The 23,454-nt window shown below is 44.2% G+C and overlaps 1 protein-coding gene across 1 annotated transcript in view; it reads right to left on the reverse strand.

Annotated features, from left to right (window-relative positions):
• Positions 1-23,454, reverse strand: part of NEK7 (NIMA related kinase 7) — a 243,809-nt gene that overhangs the window by 176,303 nt on the left and 44,052 nt on the right. The window contains exon 3 of the mRNA XM_082264886.1: positions 5,443-5,553. Within this exon, the coding sequence (XP_082121012.1) occupies positions 5,443-5,553 (111 nt within the window). The remainder of the gene's footprint in view (positions 1-5,442; positions 5,554-23,454) is intronic.

Below are 23,454 nucleotides of genomic sequence, written 5' to 3' on the forward strand. Positions count from 1 at the left end.
GCGCCTGAGTACTTGCGTCCAACCCGCGACAGCCTGAGGTGCCATAAGGGAAGCAAAAATAGCTTTCAGCATGGAACCGGTAACCGAGTAAGTATGACGGGCAAGAGACTCCAGTCTCCTGTCCGTAGGTTCCCGGAACACCGGGGTATCCTCTGCCGGAATCGCAGTAGATTTATTCAAAACCGCCACCGCGTGATCCACCGGAGGCGGCACACACCAACGTTCATCAGTGGCGGGTGTGAAGGGATAATGCAGCTTGAACCTACTCGGCACAGCAAAAGGTTTCTTTAGATTGCGCCATTGTTCACTAACAGCGCGCTGAAAATCCTCAGTACAAGGAAAAACCTGCGATGTTTTGCGCCTCCGCTGTGTCCCATTAGAAGCCAGAACGGCAGGTGGACACGGTTCATCCTGTAAATGCAGCGTTTGTTTGATAGAAGCAACCAATTCATCCATGATTGCAAGCTCTTCAGACGAGCCAGGGGGAGAATCATCAACCCCCTCAACATCTGCATCCACCTCCGACCCTGCAAAGTCCAGGGACGAACGGGACCCCGATAAGGGGACCCCAGCCATAGCAGCCCCATCACTTTCGCCCTCTGAATCAGAGGATAGTGAAACTCTGGGCCGTTTAGTGGATTGAGCAGCCACAAGCATTTGCACCTGAGCAGCCAGGTTAGCCACAACTGTGGCCAAATCGCCCCCCTCAGGGGAAACAGCAGCAGCCCTTTGACCACCCAGTAAAGGGGGAGGAAACTTGCTTTCCTGAGAATCCATGCCCCCAGAAGTGTGTAGGAGAAAAAAAAGGGTAACTGCCCCTTTAAAAGCGCGGCGAGCGCAGCCCACCGCTCACACACCCCTGCACAAGTCGACCCCCACAGGGAAAACTACAAACTTAGGCAAGGACACAGGACTAAGGAGGATAAAAACCTGGAGAGATCACTGCTGCTGCTGTATCGATCGGTGTGCCCAGGGAAAAGGAAGTGATGTACCAGAAGCCGCTCCTATAAAGCCTATGGAAGGCTACAAGAAAATGGCAGCCGGGGGAGGAGGTAATTGCAGTGCTACATGAGGCCGGAGCGATCGCCGCCAAAATGGCGGCGTTTGGCGCCAAAACCGCCGCTCCCAGCTTATAGGAGAAGCCCTCATAAGCCTGTAGTTAACATTAAAATGGCGGACCGCAGCAGCGGCCGCCGCATGTTGCACAAACATGTACCACAGCATGCCCTACAACATATAGCATGTCACACAGAGAAATCACACAGTTAGTAACACAGAACAGTGTATCACAGCCCCCCTCCTTGCAGCCCACAGCAGCATCCAGACAGGGAGTCCCACAGTGTGAACAGACATGCAGGGTTACACAGTCCCAGACTGACACCCACCAAACAGACAGGTCCCCACACAGAGTACACTTACCTTCTGAATGGCGTGGGGAACCTGCACAAGCGATCAAGCCACTGCACATGTGACAGGGAGAGTCGCAGCCAAGACGCAGTAGAACTGCGGTGCGAAACCGCATGGCCTCCAGTGAGGTAGCCACCTCACCACAGCATTCCTGCAGCGAACAGGGATGGGTCGTTCACCAACGCCAGGAAAAAATACCTGACTGAACGCTCGATGGCAGGCTGGGAAGCCACTGGCACACAACCTGCGATCAGGGGGGCCAGCCCGAGACCCAGCCCGCAAGATCCTCTTCATCAGAAGAACTAATGCTGACAAAAGTAACAGCTAAGTAAAGAGAGAAAAAAACTCAAATAAAATCAAAAAGAAGATAAAGGCTGAGACAAAATGCCCCAGCACAGAAACATCCAGCTAACTCCTAACAGCTAGTCAATGAAACTGAGGTATGGAACAGGAAGCAGGAGGGTATTGACTGAGGGGACCACCCCCTGGGGGTGGGATATGTTAAAAGCTTTAATATTGACATATTCTGTTGCCTAGCTACTCCTACGGAGAAAGGTCAATTACCCCATTGTGACGAATATGAAGAGGCGGCGACTGTGGGAGGACGTAAGAGAAAAAAGAGATAAGCGAGAGCCGCTCAGTCAGCCATATGTTCTAGCGCCCGTTAATTTAACGGCTTAATGTCTAGTTAGTAAATAAAGTCCACTTTTGTGTAATTTAATCCCAGTATAAAATGCAGCTGTTCTGTGAAGCCCTCAGAGGTTTGTTAGAAAACCTTAGTGAACAAACATCATGAAGGCCAAGGAACACACCAGACGGGTCAGGGATAAAGTTGTGGAGAAGTTTAAAGCAGGGTTAGGTTATTAAAAAACATCCCAAGCTAAGCACAGTTTAATCCATCATCTGAAAATGGGAAAAAAAGATTATAGCACAACTGCAAACCTACCAAGTCGTGGCCGTCCACCTAAACTGACAGGCCTGGCAAGGGAAGCATTAATCAGAGAAGCAACCAAGAGGTGCATGGAAACTCTGGAGGAGCTACAGTGATCCACAGCTCCGGCAGGAGAATCTGTTCACGGGACAAATATTAGTCGTACACTCCACAAATCTGAAAAAATAAATAAATAATTAATAGATTGCGCTCTACTGAAACACTTAATATATAAACGTGAATAAAATTACACATAAAATGGAATCCACCTAATCTGTGCAACAACACAATATTTAGGAAAATATGTGCAAAATGATCATATAAGTGCAAACGTGCAAACAAAATATAGTGCACTGAATACAATATTAGAAAAAATAGAAAAAATGTGCAAAATTTAGCAATATTTGTACAAGCAATGCAAATAAAGTGCAATAATTCCAAAAGTGTAAATATCAAGTGATGTTGGAGTGATAGTCCCCAAAAGGTGCAAAATTACTGCAAAATGTCCATAGCTGGATAATTCGCCAGATGTTCCATATATAGACACTGAATGTCCAAATGTAGATGGATAAGATCACACTTGGTAGCAATATACACCTCCACCAGATCACCCAGAGTGTATAAATGCTTACCAGACTGTGTGGACCCCTTCAGTTATAGGGGGTCTAACAGGCAAGTAGATAAATCAGACACCAGGCTTCAGAATCAGCATCAACTTCCTATACTTCAAAACAATTCCTCCTCCAATAGCAAACAATCTAGGAGTAGGCTCCCACACAATACCCCAAAAAGAAAGAAGGATCTCGATAGTAAGTATGTAATAGTAAATAGTTTATTATAAAAGAGATGCACTTACAAATGTAGATGATAAACAGGGTATTCAGGATTGTCACGGTCTCCGGGTTAGGAACGCCTTCCGCGTTCCACCGGGAGCCGGAAAAAACGTTATGGCGCAATCACAAGTCCTACGTCCCGATGTCAGAATATGAGCTGACAAAACACGTCGGGACGTAGGACGTGACTGCGCCATAACGTCATTCCCGTCTCCCGGTGGAACGCAGATGGAACGCGGAAGGCGTTCCTAGCCCGGAGACCATGACAATACTAAATGCCCTGTTTATCATCTACATTTGTAAGTGCATCTCTTTTATAATAAACTATTTACTATTACATACTTCACTATCGAGATCCTCCTTTCTTTTTGGGGTATTGTGTGGGAGCCTACTCCTCGATTGTTTGCTATTGGAGGAGGAATTGTTTTGAAGTATAGGAAGTTGATGCCGATTCTGAAGCCTGGTGTCTGATCTACTTGCCTGTTAGACCCCCTATAACTGAAGGGGTCCACGGAGTCTGGTAAGCATTTATACACTCTGGGTGATCTGGTGGAGGTGTATATTGCTACCAAGTGTGATCTTATCCATCTACATTTGGACATTCTGTGTCTATATATGGAACATCTGGCGAATTATCCAGCTATGGACATTTTTCAGTAATTTTGCACCTTTTGGGGACTATCACTCCAACATCACTTGATATTTGCACTTTTGGAATTATTGCACTTTATTAGCATTGCTTGCACAAATATTGCTAAATTTTGCACATTTTTTCTATTTTTTCTAATATTGTATTCAGTGCACTATAGATTGTTTGCATCGTTTGCACTTGATCATTTTGTACATATTTTCCTAAATATTGTGTTATTGCACAGATTAGGATTCCATTTTATGTGTAATTTTATTCACGTTTATATATTAGGTGTTTCAGTAGAGCGCAATCTATTAGTTAATTAATTTATTTTTTCATCATTCACTTTTTACGTGTTGGATTGCTGCTTCTGGTTTAGGATATTCCTACACTTTATTATTATCATTATTATTGATTACACTTTTACTGATTACACAATTTTAAAAATCAAATTTTAAATTTCCTTTTCCTTTTTTCATTTTCACTCCACAAATCTGGCCTTTATGGAAGAGTCAAGAAGCAAGCCATTGTTGGAACTCCATAGAAAGTCTAGTTACAGTTTGCGAGAAGCCATGTGGGGGACACAGCAAACAAGTAGAAGAAGGTGCTCAGATGAGACCAAAATTGAACTTTTTGGCCTAAAAGCGGAATGCTATGTGTGGCGGAAAACTAACACTGCCCATCACCCTGAACACACCATCCCAACCATGAAACATGGTGCCGGCAAAATCCTGTTGTGGGGATGCTTTGTTTCAGCAGGGACAGGAAAGCTGGTCACAGTTGATGAGAAGATGGATGGAGCCAAATACAGAACAATCTTAGAAGAAATTCTGTTCGAGTCTGCAAAAGACTTAAGACTGGGGTGGAGGTTCATGTTCCAGCAGGACAACGACCCTAAACATACAGCCAGAGCTACAATGGAATCTATGACAAGACTTGAAAATTGCTGTTCACAGATGCTCTCCATCCAATCTGACAGCGCTTGAACTATTTTGCAAATAAGAATGGACAAAAGACTAGCAGTTGTAATTGAAGCAAAAGGTGGTTCCATAAAGTATTTACTCGGGGGGGGGGGACTAAATACCAATACACGCCACACTTTTCAGATGTTTATTTGTAAAACATTTTGAAAACCATTTATCATTTTCCTTCCACTTAATTATGTGCCACTTTGCGTTGGTCTATCACATACAATTCCAACAAAGGACATTTACATTTTTGTTTGTAACATGACAAAACGTGAAAAATTTCGAGGAATATTTATACTTTTTCAAGGCACTTTACATCAATCAAGTACTAGGTACCAGCAAGCTTTCAAACAATGCGCTTTTTTTTTTTTTTAGAAAGCATTAAAATTTTAATAAAGAAAAAGGATTTTTATTTTTTAGTCGGGCAAATAATTTCCAAAACATGTTAGACTCCACTAAAAATAAGCCACTTTTTTTTTTTTTTAAATAAATTCTTATCCTAGTATGCTGGCTTTGTGAAATGGGCCTAATGTTCCAATTTATTTTAATAATAAACATACATTCATCAAAGCACTTGCACAACAGAATACCTGCAAAAACCATTCATCTTAAAACACTCACTTTGTATGGGAAAGAGCCTTTCCCATTTAAGTCAATTCACTGCCCACATACCTTTATCATCCTAGATAGGTCCCCAGCATCGGCCAGTTCCAGGACTATATTCAGTTCATTGTCCTCAATGAAGGAAGCGTAATATTTAATGACATTTGGATGGTTCAGTTGCTGATAAAGAAGAGCAAAATACTTAAATTGATATAAGCTGCAGGAAATCACGTACCTAAACACTTAGGGGTCTATTCATAAAAAATATGTCTCAATTCGCACAGCTGTAACAAACATTACCTGTAATTTGATTAATGCATTTTTGTTCTATGACCATAATGTAGTATTTTCCTGATATACCGCAATAAGTAGGATACCGCAAAATAGTCACTAGACAGACTTTATATTTATACATCTGTGTGTAATATATATATATATATATATATATACACATACATACATACACACATATACATATACACACACACATATATACACAGTACAGACCAAAAGTTTGGACACACCTCATTCAAAGAGTTTTTACTACATGACTGAAAATTGTAGAGTCACACTTCAAGAGGTAGTCACCTGAAATGGTTTTCACTTCACAGGTGTGCCCTGTCAGGTTTAAGAAGTGTGATTTCTTGCCTTATAAATGGGGTTGGGACCATCAGTTGTGTTGTGCAGAAGTCAGGTGGATACACAGCTGATAGTCCTACTGAATAGACTGTTAGAATTTGTATTATGGCAAGAAAAAAGCAGCTAAGTACAGGAAAACGAGTGGCCATCATTACTTTAAGAAATTAAGGTCAGTCAGTCCGAAAAATTGGGCAAACTTTGAAAGTGTCCCCAAGTGTAGTCACAAAAACCATAAAGCGCTACAAAGAAACTGGCTCACATGCGGACCGCCCCAGGAAAGGAAGACCAAGAGTCACCTCTGCTGCGGAGGATAAGTTAATCCGAGTCACCAGCCTCAGAAATCGCAGGTTAACAGCAGCTTAGATTAGAGACCAGGTCAATGGCACACGGAGTTCTAGCAGCAGACACATCTCTAGAACAACTGTTAAGAGGAGACTGTGTGAATCAGGCCTTCATGGTAGAATATCTGCTAGGAAACCACTGCTAAAGAAAGGCAACAAGCAGAAGAGACTTGTTTAGGCTAAAGAACACAAGGAATGGACATTAGACCAGTGGAAATCTGTGCTTTGGTCTGATGAGTCCAAATTTGAGATCTTTGGTTCCAACCACCGTGTCTTTGTGCGACGCAGAAAAGATGAACGGATGGACTCTACATGCCTTGTTCCCACCGTGAAGCATGGAGGAGGAGGTGTGATGGTGTGGGGGTGCTTTGCTGGTGACACTGTTGGGGATTTATTCAAAACTGAAGGCATACTGAACCAGCATGGCTACCACAGCATCTTGCAGCGGCATTCTATTCCATCCGGTTTTCGTTTAGTTGGACCATCATTTATTATTCAACAGGACAATGACCCCAAACACACCTCCAGGCTGTGTAAGGGCTATTTTACCAAGAAGGAGAGTGATGGGGTGCTGCGCCAGATGACCTGGCCTCCACAGTCACCGGACCTGAACCCAATCGAGATGGTTTGGGGTGAGCTGGACCACAGAGTGAAGGCAAAAGGGCCAACAAGTGCCAAGCATCTCTGGGAACTCCTTCAAGACTGTTGGAAGACCATTTCAGGTAACTACCTCTTGAAGCTCATCAAGAGAATGCCAAGAGTGTGCAAAGCAGTAATCAAAGCAAAAGGTGACTACTTTGAAGAACCTAGAATAGGACATATTTTCAGTTGTTTCACACTTTTTTTGTTATGTATATAATTCCACATGTGTTAATTCATAGTTTTGATGCCTTCAGTGTGAATCTACAATTTTCACAGTCATGAAAATAAAGAAACTTTGAATGAGAAGGTGGGTCCAAACTTTTGGTCTGTACTGTATGTGTGTGTGTGTATATATATATAAGAATATACAATATACACACACACACACACAACCGTTCCAAAGTTTGGGGTCACCCAGACAATTTCATGCTTTCCATTTAAAACTCACTTTTGTTCATCAAATGAGTTGCAAAATGAATAGAAAATATAGTCAAGAAATTGACGAGGTTAGAAATAAAGATTTTTATTTGAAATAATACATTTTGTCCTTCAAATTTTGCTTTCCTCAAAGAATTCTCCATTTGCAGCAATTAGAACCTTGCAGACCTTGGTATTGTAGCTGTCAATTTGTTGAGATAATCTGAAGAAATTTCACCCCACGCTTCCTGAAGCACCTCCCACACGTTGGATCGGCTTGATGGGCACTTCTTACGTACCATACGGTCAAGCTGCTCCCACAACAGCTCAATAGGATTAAGATCTGGTGACTGCGCTGGCCACTCCATTACAGACAGAATACCACCTGACTGCTTCTTCCCCAAATAGTTCTTACATAGTTTGGAGGTGTGCGTTGGGTCATTGTTCTGTTGTAGGAGGAAATTGGCTCCAATCAAGCGCTCTCAACAGGGTATGGCATGGCGTTGCAAAATGGAGTGATAGCCTTCCTTATTCAAAATACCTTATACCTTTAACAAATCTCCCACTTTACCAGCACCAAAGCAGCCCCAGACCATCACATTACCTCCACCATGCTTGACAGATGGCGTCAGGTACTCCTCCAGCATCTGTTCACTTGTTTTGCATCTCACAAATGTTCTTCTGTGTGATCCAAACACCTCAAAACGTAGATTCGTCTGTCCATAACACTTTTTCCAATCTTCCTCTGTCCAATGTCTGTTCTTTTGCCCATGTTATTCTTTTCCTTTTATTAACCAGTCTCAGATATGGCTTTTTCTTTGCCACTCTGCCTAGGCGGCCAGCGTTCCAGTCGCCTCTTCACTGTGGACGTTGAGACTGGCTTTTTGAGGATACTATTTAACGAAGCTGCCAACTGAGGACCTGTGAGGCGTCTTATTTCTCAAACTAGAGACTCTAATGTACTTGTCCTCTTGCTTAGTTGTGCATCGGAGGATCCCGCTTCTCTTTCTATTCTGGTTAGAGCCTGTTCTCTGAAGGAAGTAGTACACACCGTTGTAGGAAATCTTGAGTGTCTTGGCAATTGTAGTGTCCAATGAATTACAGCTCCACAGAGGGGTGGGTGCTGTGTCTTGTCAACGAACATCAGAGAAATGGACTTTACGGTAAGTCAAAAATCCCATTTTCTCAGTCGTCCATTGACTGACAGCTTCTGATCTTCATAATTGTTGGGACGTCCCACAGCCGTGTTAAACATGTGGTTTGGGAACAAATAAGAAATTCTCAAGGCTAAACAGTAGCCAACCAGGCAACAGGAGCTCAACCAAAACAACTTGAGCCCACCTGAAAAAAACAATAGAACCCTCAAAGAGGATCAGGTCCTCTCAACAGCAGCCTGCAAAACCTTGCAGAAAAAAAAAAGCATCCGCAGGTGCCAAAACATCCACTTTATACAACTTTGTGAATGTGTGCACCGTTGACCAGGTGGCCCCTTGAAACCTGCGCCACTGACGCCTGATTATGGAAAGCCCAGGAGGCACCAAGTGCCCTAGTAGAGTGCACCTAAGAAGGAAAGGAGGAACCTGACCCTTGCTGGGAATAGGCCTGAATCACTGTCTGATCCATCTGAAAATTGTCACAGAGGAAGCGAGCAACCTTTTACGAGGCCCATTCGTGAGCACAAATTGTGAGTCTGACTTCCTGAAAGACTTTGTAGCTGCCAGGTACACCCTTAATTGCCCTGACCACATCCAATGCATGCAAGGAAATGTCCTTTGGATGTTTACGCCTGGGACACAGGGAAGGCAACACAATGTCTTCATTCAAATGAGACAACCTTTGGAAGGAACGACGGACAGGGGCGAACAACCACCTTATCTCTGTGAATCACAAGATAAGGTTAACAGGATAACCCCGCCAGTTGAGACACCCTGCGCGCAAAGGTAATTTCCACCAAAAAGGGTCAGCGTTAAGCAGGGGAATCTCCCGAAGGTTCTCAAAGAGAGGCTTTTGGAGGGCAGAAAGCACCAAATTGAGGTCCCAAGGCGACAACGGAGACCGCACTGGAGAAACAAAATGAAGAAAGGTACGCTCGAGGGAGTGTGTGGCCAAAGGTCGTTGAAAGAAGACTCCCAAAGCCAACACCTGGCCTTTGATCGTACTCAAGGTCAATTTCTGTTTAAACCGCCGTTGAAGAAAGGTCAAGATCCAAGCCACCGAGAAGGAGCGAGGATGAACCCCAAGAGACTCACACAGCACATTGAATGTCTTTTCCACGTACGATAGTAGATTTCCTAGCTTTTAACAGTGTAGGAATCACCAACTCAGATAAATCTCTATCCTTCAGCACCTGGGGTTAAACAGCCAGGCCGTCAAAGACAGCAACTGTAAAGCAGGATGGAAAATTGGTCCTTAGGACTGAAAATCTTCCCTGAGAGAAAGCTTCTATAGAACGTCGGTGACCAGCCACACCAGATCGGTGTACCAAGCCCAGTGAGGCCAGTCCGGAGCCACTAAGATGAACGGAATCCCTTCTGCCTCGATCCTGGTTAGAAGTCATGGGAGAAGCTTGAGAGTAGGGAAAGCGTAAATCAGGGGCCACCAGCGTGTCTGTGGTGTCTGCCACAGGTTCCCTTGACCAAGCAACAAACCTCTGCACCTTTCTGTTGAGCCGAGATACCAACAGATCCACCTCGGGGATGCCCCACCGGATACACAACTGATGAAACACCTTGGGATGTAGGGACCACACCGCTTGGTCCAACGCCTGCCGACTGAGGTAATCCGCCTGCCAGTTTTCCACCCTCGGAATGTGTACGGCAGAGAATAATGGAACGAACCGTTCTACCCACCTTAGAATGCTGGCTACCTCTAGAGCTGCCAGGACACTTCTTGTGCCCCCTTGGTGATTGACATAAGCCATGGCTGTGGCATTGTCCGACTGAATGCACACTGGACAACCCTGAAGACAATCTGTCAAATGGTCTAGTCTGATCTCTCAGAGTTCCAAGACATTGATCGGTAGTCTGGACTCTTCCAGCGCCCAGATCCCCTGAGCAGAAGGCTTGCAGAGGACGCCTCCCCAGCCCGACACAGGCTGGCATCCATGGTGGCCACTGTACAATACAAAGGGAGGAAGGATTTGCCCAGCCGAAGCGCTGGAGAACAAAGCCACCATATCAGGGACTCCTTTGTTCCCAGACTCAGCCGGATCTGATTGTCCAGAGACTGCGGGGTCTTGTCCAGAGACTGCGGGGTCTTATCCAATTTGGCCAAAATCTCCCTTTGCAGGGACCTCGTATGGAACTGTGCAAACGCAACGGCCTCGAAGGTAGACACCATCAGGCCCAGCACCCGGATGCAAGTCCAGAGGGATGACCATCTACTGAAAAGCAGATGACGAATTGCAACCTGCAATTTCTGGGAGTTTATCCAGAGGAAGGAGCACTCTGGCTAAGGCAGAGTTCAGAGTCAGGCCCAGATAGTCCAGCTTTGTGGACGTAACCCTCAGGACCTGGGTCTCAACAGCCAGGCCGTTAAGGCCAGCGACTGTAAAGCAGGATGGAAGATTGGACCCTGAGACAGGAGATCTTCCCGCATTGGCAGCCGCCACGGAGGCGCCACTGCCAGGTGAACAACGTCGGCATTCCAGGAGCGGCGTGGCCAGTCCGGCGCCACCAGAATCACCAGGTGCGGTTCATGATGTAATGAAACTCAGCAGGGCAGGGAAAAACCTGCGCCGACTTGCGGGTCCTGTGCATTCCAAGGGGAGACAACGCCGGAGGACTGGGATCATCCTCCAAATGTAGTGTAAAGTTTCCTTTACAGAAATCAATCAATGCAGCCATGGTCGCGCATTCTTCAGGCGACCCCGGGGGGTAATCATCCACCCCCTCCACCTCCGCTTCCCCCTCCGACCTCCTAAGGATGAGCGAGACCCTGAAAAGGGCACGCCCGCCGCAGCAGCCATATCACCTTCTGAATCAGAGGAAAGAGATAATCTGGGTCTCTTTCCAGCAGCACGTTCAGCCATCATCACCTCCATTTTGGACACTAAGGACGCCATTACAGTGGCCAAATCATGCCCAAGTAAAAAAAAAAAAAAGGGTACTGTCCCTTTAACACCGCTGCGGAGTGCGCAGCCCTATAAGACAGTGACAAAAGACCCCCAAGAGGAGAAGAAAAAACTGATCCAGAAATGACAAAACAGAAGGTTACGGAAGAGACAGTCTGCAGAGCCCACAGAGTGTTACCACCTAGCTCGCTGCTTCAGTGAGGTCATGAGAGGCTGAACTATAAGCTGCAAATGACTCAGGGAAAATGGCTGCCCATAGAACTGAATGGGAGACTTCGGGAAAATGGCCACTGATCACGTGCGGAACGATCGTTCGGCCACTCGCAAGATGGCGTCGGATGGCGCCAAAACAGCATGTAAAGCAGCCCACAGTGAAGCCAACATGCCTGCCCAAAGTAAAGATGGCAGACCGCAAGGTTTTTCTCCCGCTGCGGCCGCCACACACACCGTCTGCACCCCCAGTGAAAACATCTAAGTGACATAGGGAAAAGGGGCTCCCACACACACAGCACCATAGCGCAGCGCATGTACAAAAAAACAAACCCCCTCAGGGATCACAACAGGGAGGCCCACACCGGCACAGACATGGGGGACACACAGCAACACAGGACTGCCACCCCAGACAGAGGCCCCACACAGAAGTACTTACCTGTACCAGATAGCGTGGGGAGCCTCTCAGAACGGAAAGCCGCTGTCATCTGACAGGGAATGCCGTTAGCCAGGGACATTACACTGCCGCATCGCAGATGTGTCCAGTGAGGTAGCCACCTCACGGCTGCATCCCTGCTGCGAGCAGGGATGGGTCATTCATAATGCCAGGACGAACCACGGCTGAACGCTCGACAGCGGGCTGGGGGTCCATCTGACCCTCTGCCCTGGAGAACCAGGGCGGTCAGTCCGAATCCCAGCACCGCATGAATCCATCTTCTTCTGAAGAGTCGACTAAAACTAAGCTGACAAAATAAACAGCTAGTAAAGTAAGAAAAAACTGACATTTTCAAAGAAAATCAAAGAAAGAGATTAGATGAGACTGTAGCCCCAGCAGAGGGAAGCCTAACTCCTCCTGACGCTAGGCAGAAAGAAACTGAGTTGGGAGTGGTCACTGCTGGGGGGTATTGACCTAGTGGGACAGCCCCCATGGGTGTGTATATGCAAATGCCTTTGTTCTTTTTGACTAAGTCTTATGCCTAGCTACTCCTTCGGAGCGGAAGTCAATACCCAATAGTGATGACTTAGAGGTGGCGGCGACTGTCAGAGGACGTAAGAGAAAAAGGGATTTTACGTTACAAAAATCTTATTTTCTTTATTGTTTATCAAGGAAAATAGGTGTCAGACAACCGCGACATCCAAAAGCAGTCTACCTGTGAGGTAAGCAACAGAAACAAAGCAAAGGCCCATATAAAGTAAAGCTAAGGACTGCTTGCAGCTGAAAGAGCTGCCTGAAGGCCCTTATGCCCAAAGCTGGCATCAGAAGAGGCAAAACAAACATAGTAAGAAGCCCAGGAAGCTACTTTGCAAATCTGAGAAATAGCAGCTTAATGCCAAGATGCTCCTAGATTTATTAGAGTGAGATTTAATAGACGAGGGTGAAACCTGATCCTTAAAAGTTAAATGAGCAAAATAAAAAAATTGCTATATAAAAACGCAGTCTGTCAATTGCACTACTATAGCAATCTTTGCTTTTCCAACGTCCACGATGGGTCCCTCACCAGCATCATCTTAATGGCTTCTGGAAAATGTTCTTTGGACATCTTGCCTGGCCAGCACAGGATACGCAAGAGTCAGTCATCCCCGCACACTGGAACTATGCACAGCTCCGTTTACATGCCACAGAGGACTGCAACAGGCAGGCTTATTTTATTGCAGAGGAGAAACTGCATGTTTTTCTGCAAAAAATAGCCTGCCTACTTGTAAAGTTTGTCATTTGTCAATTTCCTTTAACAGATCAAGCTTTCCAGCAAAAGCAACAGTTAGAGGGTTGAGACAAACCATTTAACATTGACAGCTTTTATTCATTAACGCGGAGTTAAACGTACATTTTAAAATAGTGCGAAGAGGCAGCTATTTATTGTAGAAGATATATGCTATGTCTAATGCATTTTGTAAAGTACTGAGCAAACTGCAGCTGATGCATAAATTCAGTATTAACCACTTAAGCCCCATAAGATTTTACCCCCTTCCTGAGCAGGGCTTTTTTTGCGATTCGGCACTGCGTGACTTTAACGGACAATTGCGCGGTTGTGCGACGCTGTACCTAAATTAATTTGAGGTTTTTTTTTTCCCCACAAACAGAGCTTTCTTTTGGTGGTATTTGATCACCTGTGCGATTTTTACTTTTTGCGCTATAAACAAAAAAAAGCGTACATTTTGCAAAAATAACAATATTTTTCAAATTTTTTTATATGAAATTCCCCCCCCAAAAAATGTAAAAATCAAAATTTTTTAACATTTTTAGCCAATTTGTTTTATGCTACATATGTTTGGTAAAAAAAAAAAAAAAATCGCAAAAAGCCTATTTTGATTTGTTGGATTGGATTACTAAGGGAAAGATTTCTGTCATTTTTGGTGTTTTTTTTTTTAACGCATAATGGCGGCGATCTGCGATTTTTTTGCGGTACTGCGACATTGCGGCGGACAGATTGGACCCTTGACTGACATTTTTGACACTTTTGGGGTTACCACTGACATTACTGCAGTAATCAGTGTTATACATATGCACTGTTACTGCAAAATGACACTGGCAGGGAAGGAATTAACTTTATTGGGGAAGGAGGGGTTAAATGTGTCCCTAGGGGCATGATTTTTACTGTGATTGGACATGGCTACTAGTGTAGGAACGGTGATCAATGGTCCTACATAGTAGAACCGTATGATCACCATTCCTACACAGGGGAGAATGACAGGCGGCTTGTTTACATCAGCCGCCTGCCTTTCTCCCTTCACGGAGGACGATCGGGTCCGCCGGTCACACGCACTGACTTCCCATGGAACGAGCCGGGGCAGGCGCGCGCTCGCCCGCTATTGGCTCACAAGGAAGTGACAGGCTAGTGACGTATATATACGTCACTTTGCCTGGCCGGGGCTGACCGCCGCCGTATATAGTCGTGCGGCGGTCAGCAACCGGTTAAAAATATAAAAACAAACTTGCTTGTCTGTTCACAGTCTACTATTGAATGTACACTGAGTTGCACATGTACTGCTCACGCCGGTGTGAAAGAACGAATAACTACCGTGTGAATGCGTGGGAGTCACGTGCATGGCCAATCAAGACAAATGAAGACCGGCACCCAGAAGAAACTAGAGGAGATGAGGTCAATGAGAATGAGGGATCTGGTGGTAGTCGCAGTAAGCATGTTGTTGACTGAATCATCAGGTGAAAATCAAGGGAAAAAGAAAAAAAAAACTAAAAAAATTAAAAGGAAAAAAAGAAAAAGAAACCTATGGCAGCTATCACATTTAAAGTTTTTGGGTTTAGATTCACTGTAAGACCATATGCCTGAGCAATGATCCACAACAAAACAGTGGAATGAGAGGCCTGAGGGACCATCAGGGATGACCGTGTCAGCCTTTGGCTGCAAAATAAACCTGCACAGCATCAACTGCATCCATACGGTGAAGAGAAATATCTTTCTGAAGTGCTGGAGCTTGATGAAGAAGAAATTAACTACTTTATAGAGGAGGAACAGCAAATGGAAGAAAAAGCCTGATAGAATGAGCACCACATCCCAGTTAGACTAAAAGAACTGCATAATCAGTAAAATGAGGGACTTTAAGGGTGCTTAAACACAAACCCAAGAGTTTAGTGGTTACCTAAGGGAGCAGGAGATCCACGGCCTGGAAACTACCATTTCTTCTTTGTGCAAGTCCAGAAAAGGTTCATTTTAAAGGCAAAGCTGCCAGCTCAGAGACACCTCAGAGGTAGTGCGCCAAGGAAAAAAACAAAAATAAACAGAAGGTGTTCCAATGATGGCCTCTAGAATCTACAGAGCATTATAATTGTACAAGAGAGGACTCAAATGATTACAGTTCAATGGATACCTATTGATCCCAAAAATACATGAAAAAAAGGGGGGGTGGGGGAAATGAATATAGGAGGATAGCCTCCCAATCCACGTCCACCTGAGGGTGGTCAAAAATAGGCACCAAAGAGTCAAAAAAGAGTGTTGAAATTCAATAAATTTATTAGGCACTTGTGCCTGGTGAGGAAACTGTGCAAACAATAGAAAACACATACAGTATAAAAACAATTAAAAAATAATTAAAAACATGCAACACAATTACTGCACATGACTGAAGCCTAGAACTGTTGTAAATTGCATGGGCTATGACTTGGATGGATATACTACCCTACCACACTGAAATTTGATGATCAAGGAGTGATCAAAGATGCACCCATCATAGACATGTGCGGCAAGTGAAGATGGCCACCTTGTAATCCGGCAGGGGGATGCACTGGGGCTGTCCGTCTACAATAACAGCAGTGATGATAATGTATGATTGATTCCACACAGAAAGAAACAAATCCTGGGGGTGATGTATGTGCCTTCCGTGGAGGCTTCCCGCATAAGCAGCCGTGTGGGATCCTGTCCAGAAAGTTTAGTCCTGGTTAAGTGGATTATAGGTACACTGGCCGAAATATGCCTTGGTCAATGAAAAGATTTGCAAACTCAGTCCTCAGTGATCCTGGTAATGAGGTAGTAAAAAACCCAAAAGGTAGCCAAATAATGGAAAGTTCATACCTTTGTGTGATATATCCAGACTCAGCCGGCGCTTACAATCCTCTGTGGCGGCGTTTCAGCTCCATGCTTACTCGAGCCTCGTTCCGAGTTGGCGTGTAGGTCCGTCAGTGGCGGCCTGACGTCATGTCCGGTCTGGCGAGCTGAAGGCAGGGGGAGCCGCAGGGAGGCCGGCCGTGCTTGAGCCGGATCAACACAGGGAAGGCTGGTACAGAAAGTGCAGTACAGGGGGCGCTGCCGTGTTTCACCGACTTTGGGTCGACTTCTTCAGAGCCAACTACGGAAGCTGGGGTGTATATATATATATATATATATATATATATATATATATATATATATATATATATATATATATATATATATATATATAGTGTTCCACCGCTAACTAATTGAGTGCAGGTGTGATTGGTCATTTAGTAAACCTGTCTGAGCATTATCCTTTTCATCCACAAGATGTCGATATCACACGTATTTAGACATAATAATAGTAACACCACCTTCTTCCAAGCATCCCAAAGATTCACCAACATGGAAATCCAGATATGCCTGTATCATATAGCAATACTAATTCAGTAGTGAGTATAGCATTGCATAAAAAGTTGGGATTTCAATGAAGGTGAACCTGGTTTAGTGTAAACTATATAACAATAGTAACAACGGGGTCAAGACTGCATCCATATCAATAATGATCAAATATTAATGCATATCATAATACATAAAAGGAAAAAATAGAAAATGAAGATGATAATATAAATCCACCACCAGTGCTGAGATATAAAACAAAAAAGAACAAAAAAGGGAAATATAGATACCAATATAATTGAATGTCGACGCCTTGAACGCCAAACCCACGATGACGTTGGTTTGGCCTCCATAAAGCCATTGGTCACCAATATCAGCATATATGTACCATGGCAAGGGCCACAAGAGGAGTGCTTCATGGTTTGGCCACATTGACCATCAATATCGACCATAAAGGAGTATGAGTATGATTTTATTCGGGAGGGATGAGAATATCACAATGGAATAAATCAAATAATGATAATAATAATAATAATTCCCTCGTACGAAAAACCGAAGTTAATAACTCTAATACTACAAATAGGTAGACAGTCAGGTAAAATCACAGGCCTACCAAAGAGACACGTCCCTGAGTGTACATATCAGACAAAGCATGTTAGGCCTATAATAGTACCTTATAGGGCTACTAGTGCTCACTGAGCAAATCCATAGCAGAACCAAACTGGATAGGAACTGGAGATGGTATTATTGGGACAAAAAAGGTTTAAGACTGAATTCAACGTTTAAACCAGCCAGAGCGAGGGAACCCATCTTATACTGTATATCCATAGTTTTTCTTTCTGGAGTAATATTGTATCAAAATCTCCACGTCTGGCGGGCAGTTTTAGGGCATAAATGCCTCTAAAAAGCAGACCGTCAGGGTTGGCATTATGGTATTCCAAGAAATGCAGGGGGATAGTTTTATTGTCATCCTTATTTCTAATATCGGCCAGGTGTTCAAGAATTCTGATTTTTAGAGGACGCTTTGTCTTGCCTATGTAGGACTTATTACAGGGACAAATTAGTTGGTAAATGACGCGTTCGGTTAGGCAGTTTATGAAACCATTGATAGTGAATTCTTGCTGTTTGTCACAGCTTAAAAAGGTCTTCGAATTGATAACCAGTTTGCAAACGGAACATTTGCCACATGCAAACATCCCCTTTAGTGGGGGTAAAGATGTTAACCAATTTCCCTGTTTTTTGGTTCTGATGAACGCAGAATGGACCAAACTGTCCTTCAAATTTTTAACACGTTTGGCTGTAATAAGAGGTCTAGGTCCCACAATTTTCTCTATCAATGGTGACACAGTTAATACCTGCCAGTGCTTAGAAATGACCGCTTTCACTTCATCCCACTGTGTACCATATCAGGTCACAATTCTAGGGTATGTTTCCTGGGGCTGCTCAGACAAAAGGAGTGTAATCACCACGTTTGAGGAGTAATTTCGACCTTTGTCTGAGGGCCACTTTCTTCCTTGCCCTCCTAATGGTCTTGTGGGAATAACCCCTTTCTCTAAACCGCATATGCAGATCCCTGGCCTCCGTTTGATAGTCAAGAGGATCAGTACAGTTCCTCTTGAGTCTGTGGAATTGACCGACGGGGATGCCATCAATTAGGGATTTTGGATGGTGACTCTCCGCAAATAATAAAGTATTCGCTGATGTTTCTTTGCGGTACGTAGTAGTTTTAATCATCATCCCATCCCTAGAAATAAAAAGTTCAAGAAATGGTAAATTATTCGGGGTGGCAGTATAGGTCAATTTTATATTTCTGTCGTTACAGTTCAGTTCGCCAACAAATGCCTCCAGCTCCGGCAAAGTTCCACCCCATAGGAGCAGGACATCGTCAATGTACCTCAGCCACAAGTGCGCCAAGGAAAGCCAACTTTTCAGTAAGGGTGGAAAGGGGAATATTGTCAATAGGTTCAAAAGGCATTCTTTGCAAAAGATTCCACATCCAGTCACAGGTGGTTGCAAAGTAAGAGCCACATGAGACACCTTGTACAAAAGTCCTAACCAAAGCATTGGAGAGTAGCAGTCTTTAGAACATCACAAGAGCGGAGATTTGCCCCTTAATTGTATACTGGGCCAAATGCTGATCCAAGCCAGATTCCAAAAAATAAACCGTCAGAATTGTTCCAAGAAATACTTCCAAAGATACCATACAATGTATCCCTTCCATGTGCGATGATAGATCTCGCTTTCATCAGCGTTCGTCAGTCATTGAAATAACAGATCGAGTCAATTTTGGAAAGCCCATGGTATATCTGCCAGTAGTTTAGTCAGGAAAAAAAAAAAAAAAGAAAGAAAACATGCACCAATGGAGGGAGTGCCAGATCAAAAGATAAAAGAGTTCAAATAAATGTATTGGTTTACGCTAAAATCCAGCCAATGCGTTTCGAAAGTCAGAAAAAATTCACAAAAATTGCAACCATTCCAAAAACTAGCCTTTGAGGTAAGGTGGACATGGAAGGGCCTTGCACAATTTTTTTGTGATGTGCAAAGCCCTTAAATGTGCATCTTACTTCAAAGGCTAGGTATAAAATTGGGGTGGTTTCCATTTTTGTGAATTTTTTCTGACTCCAGGCAAACCCAATGTATCCACCGCTATATACAGTATGATCCAACTTAGAGACTTTCAAAAATAACTTAAGATCACACTATACAGAGGAGCCTTGGCGAGGCAGTGGAGCTTTGCATATTTTTTCAAACATGCAACTACAGCCTGTTTTTAATGTGAATTGTTACAGGGTATTTTTTTTTCCAGGCTAGCTGGTAAAAGTGCTAGGAATTTTTTTTTTTTTTTTTTTGTGGTCAGAAAAAATCTCCCCTTTCATCAGTTTTCAGTAAAAATAAGAACCTTGCATGGACTCATAAATAGGACTTTCCTGTGTAAATCTATATAGGAAAGCTAATTGCTGGATCAGGAGAGTTACTGGCCAGTAGTATCTGCATAAGCAATCAAGCTCATCTTCCTTTGTAGGAGGAGGGGTTTCAGAGAAGGAAAAGTGTAAATAAGGTTGCACTCATCCCACAAAGCATCCCCTTCTACCAGAGGATCTCTTCACCTGTGAAAAATCTGTCTAGTTTGTGGTTGAACCTGGAGGCAAGGTAGTTCAAATTTTAAATGAAACATTTGGATGTAAGGACCATTCCCCAAAAATCAGGAGTTGGGCTGCCTGCCAATTGTCTAGGCTGGAATGAAGTTCTGCCCAGTACAGTATTATTTTCTCTCTCTCTTGCCACAGCAAGACTTCTGGCTCCACCCAGATCTGGTGATTTCCTATCCAGAAGGTCTAGTATTGTAGATACAACTAAATTGCCTGGAGCTCCAGAATGTTGATCATGTGCTGAGAATCCTCCAGCATTCAAGACCCCTGCATCAAGGAGGTGCCTAGGAGTCCTCCCCAGCTTATTATACCAGTATCAGTTATGATCTTCCAAGGGATAGGGAGGAAGGATTTCCAAACCCCAGAAAAGGATTCCTAAGCAACCAAGCAATTTTAGGTAAGTTGATTTGTATAGAGACAAAGCAGACTTGTCCCATAGCAACACATAGTTGAGTTAAGCAGGTCTGGAGTAGAAATGGATAAACTCAACTGTCACAAGAAAGGCCATCATCAAGCCCAGAATTTGAATGCAGCATCGCAGAGCAGGGCAGCTCTTTAAGTAGTGATTGAGTCTAGAAGCAGAGAATCAGAATTTTTTCCTGAGGTCTGAGCTGTACCTAGCACTCAGATACTACAAGCATGGGGTCGGCTCTAACAATTACATTTTAAGATTCAAGATCCAACGAGTCCTTTAAGGTCTGGACTGTTCACACTAGGTTGTCTCCCAGGGGTTGTGCTGGGAGAGTTGCAAGGCTAGCACAGAGTACATTTAGGGTGCAGAGACTGACTAAATAATAGGGCAGCCAAACTGGTGGTGTTGACTGCCTGTAGAGAAAAAGAAAAAAAAAGGGAGGTAGTGAAGTGCACATTCTTGAAGTCCACAGAGGATAAAATGTCTCCCTGGTTAAGGGAGACTATGACAGACCTGGCAGATTCTTTGCATTGGACCCGAATGAAGACATTTAAGGCCTTCAGATCAAAAATAGGGCATTTACCCCCTTTTGGTTTGGGAACTGGAGTAAAAACCCTTAAATCATTCTGCTGGAACTATGCAAATAAATTGTTTATTTAAAGATCTTCAAGGGCAGTTAAAGCGGAGTTCCACCCTGGGAATACTTTTTTTAATAAAAATACCCCCGGGACAGTCAGGGCTAGTACATTCCACAATGGCTAGCCTCTGATCTGTCCGGGGTTGCACTTACCTTTTAGGAGAAATACTTACCTTGAAAAAGTATTGTCCAGCGCTGCCATCTCAGGTGTGGGCAGCTTGAAGCCAGCGCAATCCTCTTCTGCGTCCTCTTCGGTCCCACGATGCACTGCACCGGCCCCGCCGTCACTTCCGATGCGCGCGCGTCATCCCTCCACAGCTTCTGGGCATGCCCAGAAGCTGTTTAGAAGGGAATGACGAGCGCGCACCGGAACTAGCGTCAGGGCCGATGCAGGCGCATTGATTCCTGGGAGCGATGACGTTCAGCTCCCAGGAATCATTGCAAAGCCAGGAAGTGACGAATCGCCGTGGCCGCCAAGGGGAGGAAGATGAAGGTAAGTATATTTTCTTCTATACGAGGTAAGAAAAAAAAAAAAATTGCGATTATCCATTTGTTTTTCAGGTGACCCGGAGCGAGAAGATAGAAGTATAAATTTAGGGTGGAACTCCACTTTAAATAACATGACGTGAGAAGGATGGCAGAGAATTGTTGGGAACTACAGTTTGTAGGCTCTGAAACGGATTACTTCGTCAGAAATCATGTCAAATGCAGGAAGGCAAAATAAAGGCCAACAGACGACCCCCACACTGGAAAGTGGTGGTGTCCCTACATGCCGAAGAGGACTTGCCTGCAGGTAAAAGAGATCTGGATTCTAAGGGCTTGAGTTTGAACTGGGCCCCTGGCGTGTGTCTGGTCTTGGAGCTTGAAGTCTAGGAGTAAAGAAATAACTCAAAGTGGGGAGGAGTGTTCCCAACAAGAGACCTAGGCTACTTCATATTGGTAAAGGAGTACTTTTATTTAATGATGATTAACATTTTATTTGCATATTAGTATACCTTTTTGTGGAGATGAAAGGAAAACAAGGGTAATCATGGCAGCCAACCATTCCAATAGATATAGCAGCTTCCAATGCTCAGCCCACATTGCCTACTCATAAATTAGTCTTAAGAGACTAGGTCGCAGCTCTGAATCTGGAAAGCACTCTGTGGCTAACAAAGCGCAAAAAGGTCAGGAAAGTGCAACAAACAGGATCCAAAGGTCCAATTCCAGGCAGGCCCTACAACTGTCTAGTCCAGTGGGGTCCTGTTACAGCCTCCAAAGAGATTGCCGTCAAGGATATACCAATCATGATAGGTGCTTAAGGAGAGCAGCTCAAGCAGTGTATTGGTGGAAGTATTGATTAAAGCAAAATACATGAAAAAAAAAAAAAAGGAAAGTGGCTAATGAAACCGTTAAAGCTAAACTCCAGAAACTAAAGTCCACCCTTGCCATAGGGCTGCATATCCACAATGCAAGGATTTACTGCTCGTTTATGTCTGGGTGACTGAAAAGAAGTTTTACTTAATTGAGCCTCCGCTCCTGCACCTTCCCCGGGTAGACCAGTCCCTGCTGCCTCTGCTCCTCTGTGCTCCAGCGGTCTAAGGTCCTCCAAAACAAAGAGTGATGCAGAACCCTTGTCCTTTACTGGATGTGAGGAAATCGAGGGACAGTCCACTGCCAGAGGAGAGTGCAGGTTCCCGGGGCAGCAGAGGATCAGGTAGGTTACCACTGCTTTTCATGTCCCCTAGGTCAATTGAGCAATTAACCCATGCAGTGTTGAAAGCCCCACAGCAACAAAGGACTATTTAGTTTCCTGGAATTAATTTTTAAACTTTTCTCAATAGAAAAATTGCATACATACTCTTAAGACACTAGCAAAAAAAAAAAAAAATGGGGTTGAGAGGGGTTATGCCAGACTGATTACTTTATCTTTCCAGTTTCCACAATCCTCCTGTAGGAAGTGCTATAATCCAACTCTCTCTGAATATTGGGTCCCTTAAAGAACAAGAAAAATTACTGTAATACTTTCTTAATCTTTAAACCAAATGCAATTTAAATAACCTCCAACTACCTAAGTATCTCCAACACATTTCATTCAGGGTTTTCTAACCCCAAGTCATTCTAATGTCTTAGTTACATATCTTTCTCAACCAGAATTGGTCATTCTATTATAAAAGATCAACTTTATTGAAAGCTAGTCTACAAGCACAAAAATAATTATGGTTACAAAGGACCTCACCTACCATGTCTGCGTTGAACAGTATAATCTTTCCTGGTTCCTTTATCTTGTAGGCCTGCTGAATATAATCGCCGAATCGATGCATCGCGATGCGACCCTTCGCGATTCTGCATCGATTCGGGGTGATTGAATAATCGATTACCTAATGACGTCACTTCCGGGGGCGGGGACAGAAGTGACATGGCGGCGCTGGCCGGGCTTGTGGGATACGGAGCTCCTCCTCGCGGCGCGGTGCAGGAGAGGAGGAGAGCGGAGCTATCAGTGCTCTCTCTGGCCCCGGGATACACACGGCACGC

This window comes from Pelophylax lessonae, assembly GCF_965119305.1.
Source record: "Pelophylax lessonae genome assembly, chromosome: 8".
Taxonomy (NCBI): domain Eukaryota; kingdom Metazoa; phylum Chordata; class Amphibia; order Anura; family Ranidae; genus Pelophylax; species Pelophylax lessonae.